We start from the raw sequence: 17,107 nt of genomic DNA, 5'->3' as shown, positions 1-17,107 counted from the left end.
TTTTATAATCTGCTATTTGCAGGCATCAGTTGCAGAAAGTTGTTGTTTGAATTTAAACTAATGTTTTCTGAAGTGTGGTGGTGTTCCTTTTCAGACCTAAAACTAAAGTAGTGACACAATGCTAATAATGAAATACTTCTAATATAATAAATATTTAAAGGCTATTTCTAATGGGAGTAACATGCCAGATTCTGTCTTAGTCATATTGGTACTGTGGTTACATTCTTCCTTGCATTAAGAGTGATGTACAAATACTGAAAACACTTTTAGATGCTGACCATCGGTCTCTAATGGTTTTAGCTGTTTAACAGATATAATATTAAAAAAAGGATAGCTTTTAGTTTTTTGGATAGAAACCACTTTATTTTGAAGTTTGAAAACTGCTATTTAACACAGCATTACTGCAATATTTTCAGAGTCTCTTGGTTTTTTTTTAAACTAACTAAAAAACTATGATACTAAAAATTAAGTACCGTGCTTGGCTAAGAAAGCCAAATATCATTGCACTGAGGAAAACTTTAATATCAAAACACCACTCACAATCAAATTAGATGCACTTATAAGTAGTAATGTGTACTTGCACTATATGAGTAACTGTAACGGATACATTAATACACTATGGAACCTATTACAGAAAGAAAAACGTGCAACTGATTTTTTGACTGTCATACATACCTGAGTGACTTCTGTATTGGCACTCTGTGCTTCTGCAGGTTCAATATTACTTGCAGGTACCGGACCTAATCGCTCCTTGACTGATTGTTTCACTACCGGTAAACTAGGTTGCTGAACTAAGGGTTGTATTACCTGTAACACCACCCCATCCCCAAAAAAGCACATCACAATATTAACAACAAAAGGCTGCTACATACGTAGTTCAATAAATACACAATGAAATTGCAGCAACTGCATTTAGATTTACACTTCTTTGTTTCTATCATTCAATAGCTTTTTCACCTAATGGCAAAAATAAACACTTCATAAGATTTAGGATGTTACACTGACTATTTGTGTAGCGCATGCAGCAATAACATCTATTTTGCACTTGCAGCTCACAGAAGTGATCAACCAACTCTGGTCTCTTTCTATTAATCACATCTACTTTCCACCTGTTAGAACTGAATAAAAAGTAAGAAGCAGTCTTCTGATTCCTTTCACAGATCTTTCATCATCAACCATTTAGTTATGGAAAGGCAGATTACAAACTTGCATCATAAAGACTCTCACTTTTTATTACAGCGATATGTCGCTTTTCATCTCCTATGTGTTTAACATGGACAACATAGAAAAAGAAAGGATATGGAGACATGCAGTCACGGGACTGAGGAAAAAGAAAACAGAGCAGCTAATCTTCGGACCTACCATGAATATGACCTGACAGCTAACACCCTGCCTTTTTATTTTGACAAAAACATTAAACACTGAAGACCAATAAAATACTCTTCCAAGCAAGCTTCCTGTCATATTTATGACAATCCCAAGGTCACCTAATCCATTCATCCACTCCAGGGCAAAGTCAGCTACACGTAAGCCATTACTGACAGTATCTATGTAGTTCTTACAGATTTCCATGAAAGAGGTCCTATCACCTCTCTAGACAAAAGTGTTTCAGTATCCTTTAGCATTAGAAAATGTTTTTTAATATCTAACCTAAATCTCCTGAGCTGCCTTTTAGGCCCAGTACTTCTTGTTTTATCTACTGCAGATGTCGAGAGCACATTATTTCTGCTTCCTGGCAGAAACCATTTATTTGATGATTTATTATGGTTGACTCCCACCATCTTTACTAAATGCTTCCACTCCTTTCAGAATTTCCACAGTAAGAATTTTCCAAAGTAATCCTGCTGAGAAAGAGCAATGGTTGAGAAATTGTGCAGGACCAGATAGTACTGAAAGGACAACTTAAAAAGCCAACTGATTTTACATTGAAAAAAATTCAAAAGCCTGTCTTTAGTGCCTGACAGAAAAAATCTGGCTGGAAACCATTATAAACACAGGTGAAATTAATTCAGCTCTAATTAATTAATAAACCAGAAATCTTGACAAAAATTAAAATACTTGTAGTATGTGAAGTACTGTAAGAAAAGAGCTTCCATACTACTTGTAGATAGGATACCAAATATTAATTTCAATGAAAAGGGAAGTAAATATTCATATTCCTGAAAGGATTATGAATTAAAAGTACCTGTTTACTGACTCAATGATTTGATAATTGCTGTATTTTGGGGTAGAACAACATTGCACTTAGAATTTTAATTTCCTGTTTAAATTTCTCTTGTCACTGTGTGCCCTCTATCACCCATAACAGCCTTCAAATTGTAGTCTCCTGACACATGCTGAAAGGCTGTTCTTTGTGAAGCAGGAACCCTTAATATTGTCACCTAGTACCAAGGGGAATTCATTCTCAAACCATCAAGGTTAACTTGCCAAAGGTGGTGTGCTGGGAAGCTAGTAACATCACTAAAAACCGTAAGAGTATTTAAAATTGATGTTTTGCAAAATAACAAATATACAGATCAGATATTTGTTAGGAAATACACAGTTAATACTCCAAGCTGGATAGCATAATCAGCAAATAAGCTGATGGCAGTAACTGTTCAAGCTATCCTTCTCAAGAGAAGTAATATTTGTATGAATGCAAATGACATACACCACTGCCCTCTTCTGGCTGATAAGATGTAAATCAAGCTTAGAAAATAAGTATCATTTTGAGTAGCACTAGTTCAAATCAAGCATCAAGGATATTCAGAAATTTGATTCCAAACTCAAATCTAAGGGATGGTAACTGGTGAGATAGTGAGATAGGTGTTGTTAAAACTGCATTTTGTAAATTGTAAAAATTTTGTAAATTTTGTTACAAAAGAAGGAGAGAAAGGAAACTGTTAAAATACCCTACAGCAGGATTGCTATGGAAAACTGGGTCATTGATTCCGAATGATAATGACATACACCATCCAGAGAAAGAAGGAATTAAAAACTTAGAGCAATAATTGAAAGAATCCTCTAACAATGTATTTGTTCATTACATCAGCATATATATATAAGTGAACATTTCTTCTACAGAGCCTGCCTCACATTTTCTAAGTGTAGAATGTGTTGTTCCATACTGACAGCAAATCCAATAAAGCAGGATACATGAGTTATTCAGAAGAACTTGCTACACTGGGAGCTAACTGACAAGGCTCTATCCAATAACCTACACGACCTGGGAGAATCCAAGCTTCCTCTTATGTTTGAGTAGAACCACTATACCTGCTAACAAGTCTGATTTGGCTTGCCACAGGTTAGGCATCTAAGATCCGCAACAGTAATTGCTGTTTCATATTGTTAAAAAGTTGCTAATGCTACTATGCACATGACAATTACCAACAGGTACTCCACTGTGCAATTCAATCAAAAAATACAGACTAGAATAGTTCAGTTGGAAGGGACCTACAGTGATCATCTAGTCCAACTGCCTGATCCCTTCAGGGCTAACCAGAAGATAAAGCATGTTATCAAGTATATTATCCAAATGCCTCTTTAAACACTGACAGGCTTGGGGCATCGGCCACCTCTCTACAAAGCCTGTTCCAGTGTCTGACCACCCTCTCTGTAAAGAAATGCTTCCTAAAGTCAATTCTGAGCCTCCCCTGGTACAGCTCTGAACCATTCCCATGCATCCTATCACCGGATACCACAGAGATCAGCACCTCCATCTCCATTTAAAAATGTAAAAAGTCCCATATCCATTCCCACAAAATTAGTCTCTCTAATGCGGCTCTCCTCTTGCACTGTTGCTTGCATGCCCTTTCTCTCTACATGTATATATATATGTGTGTGTGTGTGTGTATCTGTATATACCTGTATACATCTGTATTTACCTTTGTGTAAAAAATTCTACTGCTACTTTCTATAGCAGTATGCATGCTCAACAGGGAAGGATAAAGGAAAAGACTGGAAAAAACAGCTCCTTTTGGAAGAAAATGCAGATTATCTTCCAAGAAAAGAAATATAACTCTCTTGTCTTTCTTACACTCACCAGAAGAAAAAAAAAAAAGCCCACACTAGTTAAAGCAAAATAGATGTTATTCAGCAGACAGTAGCATCAAATCTTGCTTCACATGAGATGACAGAGTGGAATTCTCTGTAAGTCACAGCAGGGCTTTCTTTAAATACCTTCAGTTTTATCTTGCTAATCAACTCCCGAACCTTCTATCTGAGGTCAAAGAATCTACAATTAAGAGTAACTTTCAGAAAATAATTACATGAAGCATTCATTATTTCAAAAGTACTTAGTTTACTTTCTGTAAACATTTTTTTAGAAAGTTTAAAAGATTATGTTTTACATAACATTCTAGACAGAATAGATTTAGATCCTCTACCTTCTGTGTGGTAGTTTGGATCTGCGGTGCACTGCCTTCTCGATGCCAATAAACTTTAATAAAACGATTATTTAATACTGCTTCTGTACTTGATATAGCTTTCTTTGCTTCCTCGTGTGTGGCAAACTGAATAAGGGCACCTTCTGGATCACCTTGATATGCAACCTAAGATTTAAAACAGAAGAACAAAAACTGCATGTAGGATTCTCACTTGTGCCTCGATTATCACAAAATCATTAGTTTCAAGGCTCAGAAGCTTACAATTTAAACCCAATATGGGTCATTAGACAAACACTTCCCATTCATGATTCTGTTTGAAAAACCTGGTGTCAAGAAGCAACCTTGAGATTAAGCTAATAAATTTTAAGAATAGTTAAAGAACCCCAAGCAATCAAACTGAAGTAAAATACCTAAACAGTCAAATAGTATTTCTAATTGCAAACACGAGTAGTAGTTTGAAAGACAAGAGCAAGCATCACTGAAGTAAAAAAATTTGCTACAAAAAAAAAATACGGAGACCAGTCAATAGATGTCCTATCTAGTATCAGAGCTAGACAAAGTTCATTTTGGTTTTCCTTCCTTTAAGCATTAAAATACTATTTTAGACACCCTCAAAGGACAAAATTATACCTTTTGGAAGAAGAGCGTAGCTTGCAATATCTATCTGCGTATCTGTCTGTCTCTCTATACACATCCACACAAAATTTTACTTGCCTTACTGAATCATACTGCTTGCTAATACACCTGTATTCTTAGGCAAACTATGGAAAGGCTTAAGAAATATCTAAGAGCAATTCAGAGAGATTTAAATTCCCTCAGTGTTCAGACAGGCACAGGAGGTTTATTCTGTATTGTATCAGTATGCACAAAAATATTCTATTACACCTCTTCATTCAACAGCTCAGTGCAAACAAGAAAGCACACATAAAAACACAAGCTAGCATCTGAAACCTGTTGATAATGAAGCATGATGAAAGGTAAGACTGAGTAGCTTAGAGACTGGATATGAAATACTAACATTACACATACAGCCTGCAATATGTAACATCAACCTAAGTTAGGCCCTAGTTCTTTGCATCCCTCCTATCTTTCTCTAGTTATTTGCTTATTTCTGTTTATAAATGTGGGTCACTCAGATACACAACAAAGTAATGATAAGGGACAAACTGCCACTACTGTGGGACTAGAAACCAATTATATCACAGGGGCTGCTTTCTGGATGAGAAATACAGGTTTTCTGTATTCACAATTTATCTCAAAAAATACAGAGGGTTTATGGTATCAGAACCGAAGTTGAGAAAAGGGGTGAAGGAAAAACACTTCCAATCAATTTTCAATGTTTCAAGCAGTGTATCTTAAAAGTCTTACCTGTGAGGAAAACATTTGTTCAAAATCTAAAAAAAGACTAGAACATTTAATTTCTCCTTCTTCAATGACAATTCCATTAAAAATAATAAGTTCATGTTTAAGAAACAAGTTAGGAAAATAATGAGAACAGTTTCAGGGAATCAGTTAAAAAAACAACTGGCATTCTCCACTTAGCAACTACCTCTATTATTAAGTCAAAGCATACTGGCTTCTCTTTGTTGCCTCTTACCTGCAAGTTGACTAAGTTTCCAAACTTACTGAAGTGCTCATTAAGTTTGCTGATATTGTTAAGTTCTGGGGGAACTTTTCTCAATTCAAGTTTTGTATTTTCATTTCCAAACTGCACCTTCTTCTGGAAACCTGGACTATTTGTTCTGTTAAAATTTTGCCTGCAACAAATAAAAATCAAGCCAAAAATCCATAGCAAGCTAGAAAACACAATGTTAAATTGTATACGCTTACATAGGAGCATGTATGAGACACAAAGATCTGCAGACTTAAAAAATGCAATTTTAGAAAAGTGTAGAAGAGTACAGCACACAGGCCCATACACCTGCAGTTTTCCCCACTGATACTCTCAACATACCCCAGTGCATAAATCCGCAAGATAATTCACAATAATTCACTTGTGTCAGTAAGACCTGACTTCCACATTGCTTCTCTCCAAAAACCATTTCACAGCTATTCCACAGAACTTCCCCACTAACATTTTAAATAACTATTATTTCAAGGCTCTTCTCAGTCCCAGTAATCTCTTAAAATCCCTTCCAACCTTTTGTCACCCCAGGTACATCTGTGCTAAGCACTGCATCCTATATTTCCTGTCAGTAACATACCTGACAACTCAAACCAAAATAGCAGTGACACAATTCACATTTCAAAATGAAAAATCAGTCATCTCTAACAACCATCACACTGCAGCTTTTCTGTTTCTTAGATCATTCCAGCTTTCACGGAGTAGATCTTGGTATCATCCAAAGCAACTGCAGCTATCTCTATACTGCCTTTGAGAGAAAACAGTCAAATACAGACTGCTCTCCAGTGTGATTTATTTTAGTACAGACAGCTTATTCACCGTTTAACTTGCTTCCAATTTATATAGACTTATATGTTTCAGATTACAGAAAAGAGGTCCATGGAATTCCAACTATTAAGCCAACCTTGTGTTAATGATCACTCACTTGTCAAACCAAGTCTTCTTTGCAGGAACTCCACCATCCCCTGCACCAATTGTTCTCTTCCTGGATTCAGCATCTACCACTATTCTCATACTACTTTTATTAGGAGGTTTTTCTGTAAACAGATGAAAAGATTTTACAATATTTTTTTGTATTTTCTGTGTATTTGACTGTACAAAGGTATTCTGCTCACATTGAATTTGCACTGAAAAACGTAATTGTTTATATTGAAATTACTACGGTCCCTGTTCAAACTGAATCAAATCTTGGTCACGGACTTTTTAACTATCAAAAGATGCTATGACAGATTAAAATAGCTAATAGCTTTCATTTTGTCACAGTAACATCACATATAAGGAAAACAAAAGAGGTGTGACAGAAGGCATCTGCTTCAAGATGGCTGCACTCACTGATTCACAATATCCCATACAATACTCTGAGGCTCACACAATTTCTGCTAACACCTCCATTATATTAGATGACACGCACAAAAATGCTCATGGTAGGAAATGTACAGTAGTCCAGAGCACTAACACCTAGGACCAAGATTTAGGGATGGGTGGGAGAGGACTGGCTCTTGCTGAAGAACAGGAATCATACTGGGGGACTCCTCACTGAAAATACACCAACAGAAACATAGAAAGATTAAATACAAATACATCCAAATGTAAACAAAACCACATTAAAAAAATTGGGTTTATCCTTCGGGAAGATGCTGCTGCTTCTTCTCAGGGCCACAGGAACTAAGAGGTTAAGATTACTCATGCATAACTGTCTGCTACCAGATAAAAATTACTCCCTCCTCTCCACAGCAAAAATCATCCTAAGATTCTGTTACAGAAACAGTAACGTTTTTGTGTATAGAAGATGTACAATGTGATCAGTTATTACAGGCAAGTGTAAACTGTGCAATACCCTAGCAAGAAATTTCATTTTACCTGTCAAAATGCACACACAAAGAAGCTACAAACATAATTCCCTATTCAATTAAACTTCTCTTAATTCCAGAAGACTTTAAAAAATGCAATGTTTCCCAGTATTACATTCTCTGAAAACTGCCTCAATCTGCATTAATGTAAGAAAACGAGCTAAACTAAATAAGTATAACTTTGAAAGCTTACCTCTGGGTGGTAGATCCATATCACCTGATGTGAGTCCTATCAAATTTGGTCTTTGGGCGTGTACTCTATGCCTATACATAGGTCTTGAAGTATTTGTTATACTTGGAGCTTCTGGATTATAGCCATCTGTGTCGTACGTTTCTGGTAAGAAAGAAATTGTCTCATTAAAATAAATTGCAGTTAAAACCCTTAAGGTTTCAAATACAGTATTTCATTTAATTACAAGATACAGTTACAATGGATAAGTTGTTATACAACTATCCTAAAAAACTGCCATGCCAAGTTTTCTGCTTAAACACAATGTAAATATTATTCCATAGTCAAGATTCACATTTACATGCAAATTTTACTTGTGTCCTGAACCAAGTTAGAAAAAAAGTGTTAAACTAGTGTTGCTACCTAAATGATACAAACTTATTCTCCCGAACTATGAAATTATAATCTCTAAAAAGTACAGTATAATATGAATCAATGTTATTCTATTTAGCAAACCTTGTGGGCAAAGCCTCAGTACTACACCTGCTGTAAAAAGAGAGGGTGGAGCAGGAGGCGGCTGGTGATGAATACCCGTTGTAACAACAGTAGGAACTGAGCTAGTTGCTGAGTTTGGGGGGGCATCCATACCAGCAGGCTGCAATGGGGGAAGTGGAGGGGGTGGTCCTGTCAAAAACAAAGGAAAACACTGCATTCATTTATTATCCTCTAGACTTACATTACACCCAACTCATAACGAAACTGATCTGACATGTTTTTAAGGCTATTTAAAAAAAAGGGGGGAGAGGGCATATATACAGACATGATGCTGTACCATTCATTCATATGAAACCATCCCCATCAGCAAGTGACTCAGAACTTAGATTACAGTGAAAAGCATTTCAATAGTTCAACATTTCTCTGAACACCTTCTATAAGCAAAATTTAATTGCTAACACAGTATTTATCTTCACCAATAGAAGATCTTTAAAGCTCTATAAAACGCCCTCAAAGAAAAAAATTCTATTTTTTAATAGTGTATAACAAAAATATTCTATGATGACAATAACTAACTTGACAGAAATTATTTTTCCAAACACCCAAGAAGAAACCTACAACTCTGGTGGAAACTCAAAGGGATCCTTCTTAAAAGTGAGGGGTTTTTTTTTGTTGGTTGGTTGGTTAGTTCGACTTTTTTTTTCCCCACAGGTAAGGTGACACTTTCAAAGCTGAGCAGTCAAGCCTGACATTCAATTTAATTGTTGGCAAAACCAGGTTTTAGAAAAAAATACAAAGTCACATATTTGGACTTTCCACACAGATGCGGGCATAGCATGTGAGGCAGAACTGATCACCCCAGCAATACAGTTGCTCTCTATACTAAGTGAAATAAATACATGCAAGATCTCACTTAAATATACTATCAACTGGAAATGAAAACAGTTCAAGAAACTTCCAAGCAATAACGAATATCAATTATTCTTGAATAATTTTACCGTGGGACATCTAAGTTAATAAAAAAGAGAGAATCACATAAAACTAACATAACAGTTTTTGAACAACACAAGGGAACTGAATACTAAACTGCTATTTTATAAATGAGAGCCAAGCACACAAGTCTCCATGTAATTTTTAGTGCTTGAGTCAAAGAACTTTCCAATGAAAGAGTAAACAAGCTGGAAAATTTTTCTTAGTTACTTTGACAGTTTAGTTTCAAAATTAATCACAAATGACATTTTCAGGTGTAAATTTGACGTGGTCATGAATTCTCTTTAACTTTATTATTACAAATGAAATGCCAAATATCTGCTGTTTCCAGGGTCTTCCCTTCTTCACGAACAGTAGTCGATTTCAGACAACTCATATAAAACTCAAGGAACTGAGTTTTGCCACGCCATGCTTTTGCTTAAACACAATTAAAATATTATTCCATATTCAAGATTCACATTTAACATGCAAATTTTACAACAATCAACTTTGCAACAATTACCATAAAAAACAATAATTTGGGGGTAAGCTATGCCATAGTAAAGTATAGTACAACTTTCTAAATATAGTTGGCATTCTTAAAACAGCTTTTTGCACGGCATACAACCCAAGTAACATCCAGGCTCTTCTACTCAAAAATGGGTTTTAATCTTTTTTTAATTACCTGTTACAGGTGGAAGGCTAGGTGGTAAAGGGCCTGGTGGTGGTACTGGAGGTCTAAGATTAACAGGAGGAGGACTCAGAATTGGTGGAGGGGGAGGAAGTCCAGGAGGAGGTGGTCCTTCGACAACAGGGGGTTGTGCTGGAAAAGGCAGAATGCCAGGAAGATTCACATCTTCTACCACTACTGGATCACTTCCATGATCAAAAGGGCACATGTCTCCTCTCATACAGAAACCCTTTTCTGAAACATCAAAACCAAAAAGAATTGTTGTTAGTATTCAACAGCTGTAGTTTGATTCAGAGTAAATATGACATATTCTATGTGTAATGCAGCAGTTTGTAAATTAAGAGCTTCACATACCAGCAGAAATTTACATCAGAAAATGAAACTGACCATCTAACTTTATTTTAACAGTCAGCACATAGGAAGATTGCAGCGACATTCTACCAGAGTAAACACAGGAGTTAGATTTTTTTTTTTTTTCTTGAAGACTTAATTCTGCACTGAATTGTAACAAACTGTGAAAGCAAAGAATGAAGTGTTTCTAAGTAAAAAGTGCAGAAACTGGGACTGAGAAATCCCTATTAAAGTTAGAAGTTAATATTATAAAATTCCAACATGAGAAAATTCACTCCAATTCCTTTTTCCCTTTTGCAATTATTTCACAAAGAATTAGAATATTTTCCCACAGTTTAATGCAATTATTTAAGAGCAAAAAATGTTGTTATTTACATATATATGTACTCTGCATGTGTATATATACATATATATTTAAATATGAAATACACACATATAAATAAAAATGAATATATATTCACTTTTCTTTTACATGCAAGTAAAACATTGGAGTGGGTCCAGAGGAGGGCCACAAAATGATCAGAGAGATGGAACACCTCTCCTATGAGGAAAGGCTGATAGAGTTGGGGTTGTTCAGCCTGGAGAAGAGAAGACTCTGGGGAGACCTTATTGCAGCATTTCAGTACTTAAAGGGGGCCTATGAGAAAGACGGGGACAAACATTTTAGCAGGGCCTGCTGCGATACGACAAGGGGTAATGGTTTTAAATGAAAAGAGGGTAGAGTCAGACTAGATATAAGGCAGAATTTTTTTACAATGACGGTGGTGAACCACTGGCACAGGTTGCCCAGAGAGGTGGTAGATGCCCCATCCCTGGCAACATTCAAGGTCAGGTTGGACAGGGCTCTGAGCAACCTGATCTAGTTGAAGATGTCCCTGCTCGCTGCAAGAGGGTTGGACTAGATGATCTTTAAAGGTCCCTTCCAACCCAAACCATTCTATGATTCTATGATTATCTGTTTAGCAACAGCCCCCACAAAAAAAAAATCAATACAAATCAGTGCAATATGGGAGAAAAGTTCAAAACATCTTCCAGTAAAATAGTAAGAAAGCTGAGTATACAATTCCTCAAAACATGATGCTGAAAAGCAGTCTGTATTACCTCATCGTCAGGAAGAGTTAGAAAAACATATAAATTGAAATTGTATGGAAAAACAGAAGTTCTGCAGAGGGTCAAGTAGAAAATATGAAAGTGCAGATTGGAAGAACAGTATGTTGGAAGCAACTATCCACTGAAGAGAGAGATGAGCTTGTAAATTTAGAAGAAGACACAAACACCCATGAGAAAAGCAAATGGAAGAGACATCTACTGAGAGATTTTAGTAACGGTCAGAAACGTAGGGGAAAAAAAAAAGCCACCAGTAAAAATTTGAGGACAACTGTATCACAGATTTCCAACATATTACCGTTTGCTTCATACTCAGAAATTGGAAATAATAAGCTGCTACAGAAGACAGACTGCTAAAGGTACAAAGTCCCAGTGTCGTGCCTGGAGATGTTATTTCAAAAGTATACTAGCCTGCATGTTTTGTTCCTTTCTAAAAAACCTGTAGTGGTGGGAGACCATGACAGAACGTTCTGCAGCTCAGCATGCATTAGAAAACTTCAAAACAAAACTACACTTTCACAACTCTACTTGTTCCAGAGTACTGTGACGTATACTGGCAAAGCTATTCTTCACAAGTACAACTCTGCCAATGCTTGAGAGCTCAGCCTCCCATTTTCTTTACTTAAAGAACAATTCTATTACAATCAGAGTTCTGAATGTAAACCAGCCTAGATCTTAAACTCATCATTGTGGTATACAACAACAACACCCCCCCCCCCTCCTCCCCAACCCCCAAAAAAACAACTCAGAAAAAACTTTAGGGGGGAGTTTAAACTCTTCTGAGCCAACAGGATGACTGGCTGAATTTAGCTAGAACACTGCCAACTGCAGCAGCCTCTTGTGTGAATTTTGGCACAAGACATGCAAAATGTTTAAGACATAGATAAGCACAAAACCCCACCCAATTTTAAGAAACACCTACATGGAAAAAATGGGTTAACATAAGCCTGGGAAGTTACAGCTCTAGACCTTTCTAGTTAAAAATTATCTCTTAGGATGGAATAAAAAATTATGAGGTCAGTATGGTGCTAATCATGGCCAAAACTATCAAATACAGTATTTGGCTTGAACATAAGACAGAAAACCTGGGTAAAATTTGACTTTTTGGATAACTTTTTAATATAAATATACTAATTTTCATCTATATAAAATAATTCTAGTAGCTAAAAAAAACTATAAAAACACTAATAAAGAAAGCTGTCTAAAAGCTAAGTTAATAAAAAGTGGGATAAAATTTGCATTCAAGAATTGTGTAATAGAAAAACCACAGCATTAGAGAAGATAAGGAAAAGAAAGGAAAATTACCGCAATCTTTTCAGAAAGGGGCCAATCATAGCTGCAGGAAGCAATTAAAAAAAATACAGACTTACCATCATAATCTCTACAGCGTTTCTTTGGCAGCGGAGGTCTTCCATAGGAGTTGTGGTCCAGCTGCTCTTCATGGAACTCCGACCAGCTTTCAGTAGTGTTATTTCCATGATGAGCAGGAGCAATAACAGTAATAGTGCTGCTCAGTGTAGGGACTGGGTAGTGGCCGGACGAAATATTTGTCACAGAAGAAACTGGAGTATAATTGTTCTCTAATGGATCTGTTCTATCCATATCGTATTTTGGCTTTCCTAAATCCCTTTCTGTAACAAAAAAAAAAAAAAAAAAAAAAAGTTCTATTGGATGATTCCTTCTGCACATTTTCACCAGAAGCAGCCGCTAACCTGTGTAAGTATCTTATCTTTATTCCACATCAGTGCAACTCAAAATATAAAAAAGATAATTGAAATGTTCTACAGGTTGCCCAGAGTACCTGTAGAGTCTCCACTCTCAGAGTTATTTATAACCCAACTGGATAGGGTCCTGAGCAACCTGCTCCAGTTTATCTGCTTTGAGAAGGGGTGTTGGACTACAGGACCTTCAGAGGTCTCTTCCAACCTCAACTACTCCATGATTCTACATTCCAAAGGTTTAATCAGAAAAATAATTATCTTAAAAGTACATAGTCAGCCACTGAGATATTTTAATAACAGCTATACCCACAGTAAAGCAGAAACCCTATTTAACTTCAAGCAGAGTACATCTTCTGTAGTAATGCATATATTCTAAGAACTTCAGATGGAATGTTACTCTGAATAAAGGGAAGCAATGGGCAAGAAAAAGGTAAACATGACTTGAAAACACTATAAAAGTTACACATCTTTAACGTTTCAAGACACTTGTAGTCATATCTTCATGTTGTTTATCTTCATTTTATCTGCATGCAAATGCATATATTTATCACATGCAAAGCTTTGTCATGACTGGAGACATAATAGTGCTTGACAGGTGTGGAGCACTCCTGCACAGACACAGCTGTAACGTGACCTTTTATTCTGATTACACACAAACTATCCTCTTAATTTTCCAATATTACCATCAAATAAACAGTAAGTATCCAGATGAAGACAGCAGAGTTCTGTCATGAGGTAAGTTGGTAGACTCAAATAACCCCACATTAAAGGAACTTTAATAAAAATGTCTTAAAATGGCAGATAAGTGTCAGTAAAACAGGCTTTTCTTAATGTGCTTAGAAAAAGAAACAAAGATTTCACTATAACATATTGTCCATAAGGTATTACCATTGCAGTTTATGTAAAATAATCCTTAAATTAAGATTTAATCACATTGTAATCTTTTAGTTAAACTGCTGCATGCTATTTAACTTGCTCGTTCATCAGTTGTTTGGAAAATATCTGCTCACTCGCATATTTTCAGGAACTCTGCATTTCTACTTTTAAGGCTGAGTTACCAAGGCCCATTCTACAGAAAGAAAAATAATACACAGACTTAAACCAGACTATTTTTACCTCTACATAGTCTAAGACAGAGTAAAGATATGAAATGACTCTCAATGCTCTCTTCCAATTTATCAGTAACAACTATTGGGGGAAAACACATTCTTTTTAGCTGAATAAACAGCTTTGTTTTTAAAGAAGTTTAATTCGAAAAACTACTGTACTGAAGCCTTAAGTCCTACAGATATGTAAACAAATACAAATATTTACTGTAATAATTTCAGCCCCTCCCTATGACACCAAGCAGGGGACAAGACAAAAAGAACAGAGCTGTACTGTTCTGCTTGACAAGTCGTTTGCTGCCAAACAGGTAATTTCTGCCAGTTCTACCTCCATAGATGGGTATTAATTTCTGTATCTTCCCAAACCAGATTCTGAGTTTTCTAAAACTTAATGAAATGCAATTAACTCGGATTTTTCTGCCTCTCTTACAACATTGCTTAAAAGTAGCCAACACAGTCAAAGGTATTAGAGAAGAATGGAGGGAAAGAGGGAAACACGCACTGAAAACATAATCACATAGGCCTTATTTCCACAGAAAACCAAGCTAAATTTGAACAAAGAAACAAGAAAAACACAAGAAATTTTGGTACATTTTGAACATAGTGTTTTAAGTTTAGTGTCTAAATTTTGTAGGCAACATTCACCGTATTTTAGAGACCAACTGTTGGTACCTCTGCTTCGTGTTCTGCTCCGGCTTCTGCTCCGGTCTCGGTCCCGGTCCCGCAATCTCTCTTTGCTCCAACTTCTACTTCGACTCCTGCTGTAGCTCCGACTCCTTCCTCTTCTTCTGTTATATCGATCCCTATAGGAATCTCTTCTGGGAGGATTTCGGTCATAATCCCTCTTCCGAGAACGTTCATCTTTTTTCCTTTCATCACGGCTTCTAAACACGTAATTTCGTAAGTTAATTACAAGAATTATGAAGCCATCATTTAAAACCTTAAATACCATTAAAAACCTCAAGAAATGGCAATGGAAAATTAGAGAAAAGCTACAAATGGCATCTAACCATGGCCCTTCCTTTCTTCTCAGAAGACTTTTAAAATTCTTTATTTGGTTTATGCATTCTACTTTTACCATCCACAAGATTTTAAAACGGATGTAAGATTCTGTTTCTGCCCAATACTGCACGTTCTCCAAGTTGGAAACACCAAAAAAGTAACAGTTACTGAAGGGAAGGCTTCTAAATTAAAATTATCACAATTCAATCTCAATACTGAGAACAGTAAGTGTTGTAATATAAACCACAAATCCAACATAAAAATTAATCATAAAACTCAAATGTGATAGTTGTGCACAACTCAGAGACAGTTTACACTACCACTTCTATACTCATCATTTAACTACATATGCATAAAAGCAATAAAAGTCTTGGTTTTAGGCTTATTAGGTGACCATACAGAAAGAAAATATTTAATTTAGTAACACCATAAAAATCCAAATCCATTTGATTACTGATATAATACAAGAGGTTAAGCAAAATTTATTACCTGGTATCTCTGTAACGAGAACTTGATTGCGGAGGGCTGTGATTTAATCTTCTAGAAAACTTTTTCTCTCGCTCTTCCTCTTTAACTATCTGAATTTAAAGTATATACATTAGATCAAAACATGAGTACACTATAATGGAGACTTCTGCACAACCAAATAAAAACAAAAACCTCAAAATGCTGAGCAAAGTCAGCAGTAACATTGAACTGAAACAATGTTTTTGCATCTAATGCAATTACAGAATCTTCATAATGTATTAAGATTTCTATTTCTAGGAATATTCAAAGCACAGGTTGGGAGAAAATAAAGCAGAATAAGCAATACTTATTGTGCTGCACTAAAAATACATCTGCTTTTGCTACAGGTGGACAAAAATCCATACTGAGGTGCAGCGACAGATCTATTCAGTGACATGAATATTCAACGACTGACACAGTAAGGTCTTTTCTTCATCAGCAGATTAGCAGGTTCAGATGACAGTTAAAACACTTTGATGCAGCCAAACCTAGGCTGCTGTTGAAAAGGACAAACCTACTCTTCTGGCTCATAAGAACAACATAAACACTTGTGTCAGAATAAGGATGTTATCTGGATCAAGCAGCTGGAGGAATGAGGACTGCCATTTGGAATGGCAGCCTGGATTTATGCTGAATTAAAAGGCAGCATAATTACAACAGCAATCCTGAGCAAAGAACTAATGTAGGTTGTACTGCAACTCCTACACTACTCAATAACTTAATTTACATTTGCCTAGTCAGAACCACTTTGGTTCACCTTTGAAGCACCCACTTATGTTTAGGAAAATTGTGCAGCACAAATCTTCTGACATATTTTAATGCTGTTTTGGGACTATTATTAATAAACAAATAAACATGATGAAGTTGAACCACATAATCGAACTACAGGAATGAAAAAAAAAGACATAAATTTAAAATAAAATCAATGCCTACCTCTTCTTTTTTTGCCTCTTTTTCTTGGTGCTGAAAAAATTCTACTTTCAGGCTTCCTGACGATGGCTGTTCCGGTGGAGGTAGATAGCTTTTTGTATTCACAGCATCAAACAGTTTTTCCACAAATATCTGAGTTTCTAAAAGTAAAGTGTATACAAATATCCATTATTCAAAACTTCAGTTAATATTTGCTTTAAAAATAAATAAATTATTTTAAA

General features: G+C 35.9%; 1 protein-coding gene across 8 annotated transcripts in view; it reads right to left on the bottom strand.

Annotated features, from left to right (window-relative positions):
* RBM26 (RNA binding motif protein 26) overlaps positions 1-17,107 on the bottom strand; it is a 58,110-nt gene that overhangs the window by 26,637 nt on the left and 14,366 nt on the right. For 4 of the 8 annotated variants that reach the window (XM_052785913.1, XM_052785921.1, XM_052785920.1 and 1 more), the window contains exons 3-13: positions 16,890-17,026; positions 15,939-16,027; positions 15,093-15,331; positions 12,991-13,251; positions 10,157-10,396; positions 8,524-8,691; positions 8,032-8,172; positions 6,914-7,025; positions 5,962-6,121; positions 4,365-4,529; positions 676-807 (exon numbers count right to left, since the gene is read on the bottom strand). In XM_052785913.1, coding sequence (XP_052641873.1) covers positions 676-807; positions 4,365-4,529; positions 5,962-6,121; positions 6,914-7,025; positions 8,032-8,172; positions 8,524-8,691; positions 10,157-10,396; positions 12,991-13,251; positions 15,093-15,331; positions 15,939-16,027; positions 16,890-17,026 — 1,844 coding nt within the window. The remainder of the gene's footprint in view (positions 1-675; positions 808-4,364; positions 4,530-5,961; positions 6,122-6,913; positions 7,026-8,031; positions 8,173-8,523; positions 8,692-10,156; positions 10,397-12,990; positions 13,252-15,092; positions 15,332-15,938; positions 16,028-16,889; positions 17,027-17,107) is intronic. The other 4 variants (XM_052785918.1, XM_052785919.1, XM_052785915.1 and 1 more) reach the window with 3 other exon arrangements.

This window comes from Harpia harpyja, chromosome 4 (assembly GCF_026419915.1).
Source record: "Harpia harpyja isolate bHarHar1 chromosome 4, bHarHar1 primary haplotype, whole genome shotgun sequence".
Taxonomy (NCBI): domain Eukaryota; kingdom Metazoa; phylum Chordata; class Aves; order Accipitriformes; family Accipitridae; genus Harpia; species Harpia harpyja.
Note: the sequence above shows the minus strand (reverse complement) of the source record. Positions and strands in the feature narration are given on the sequence as shown.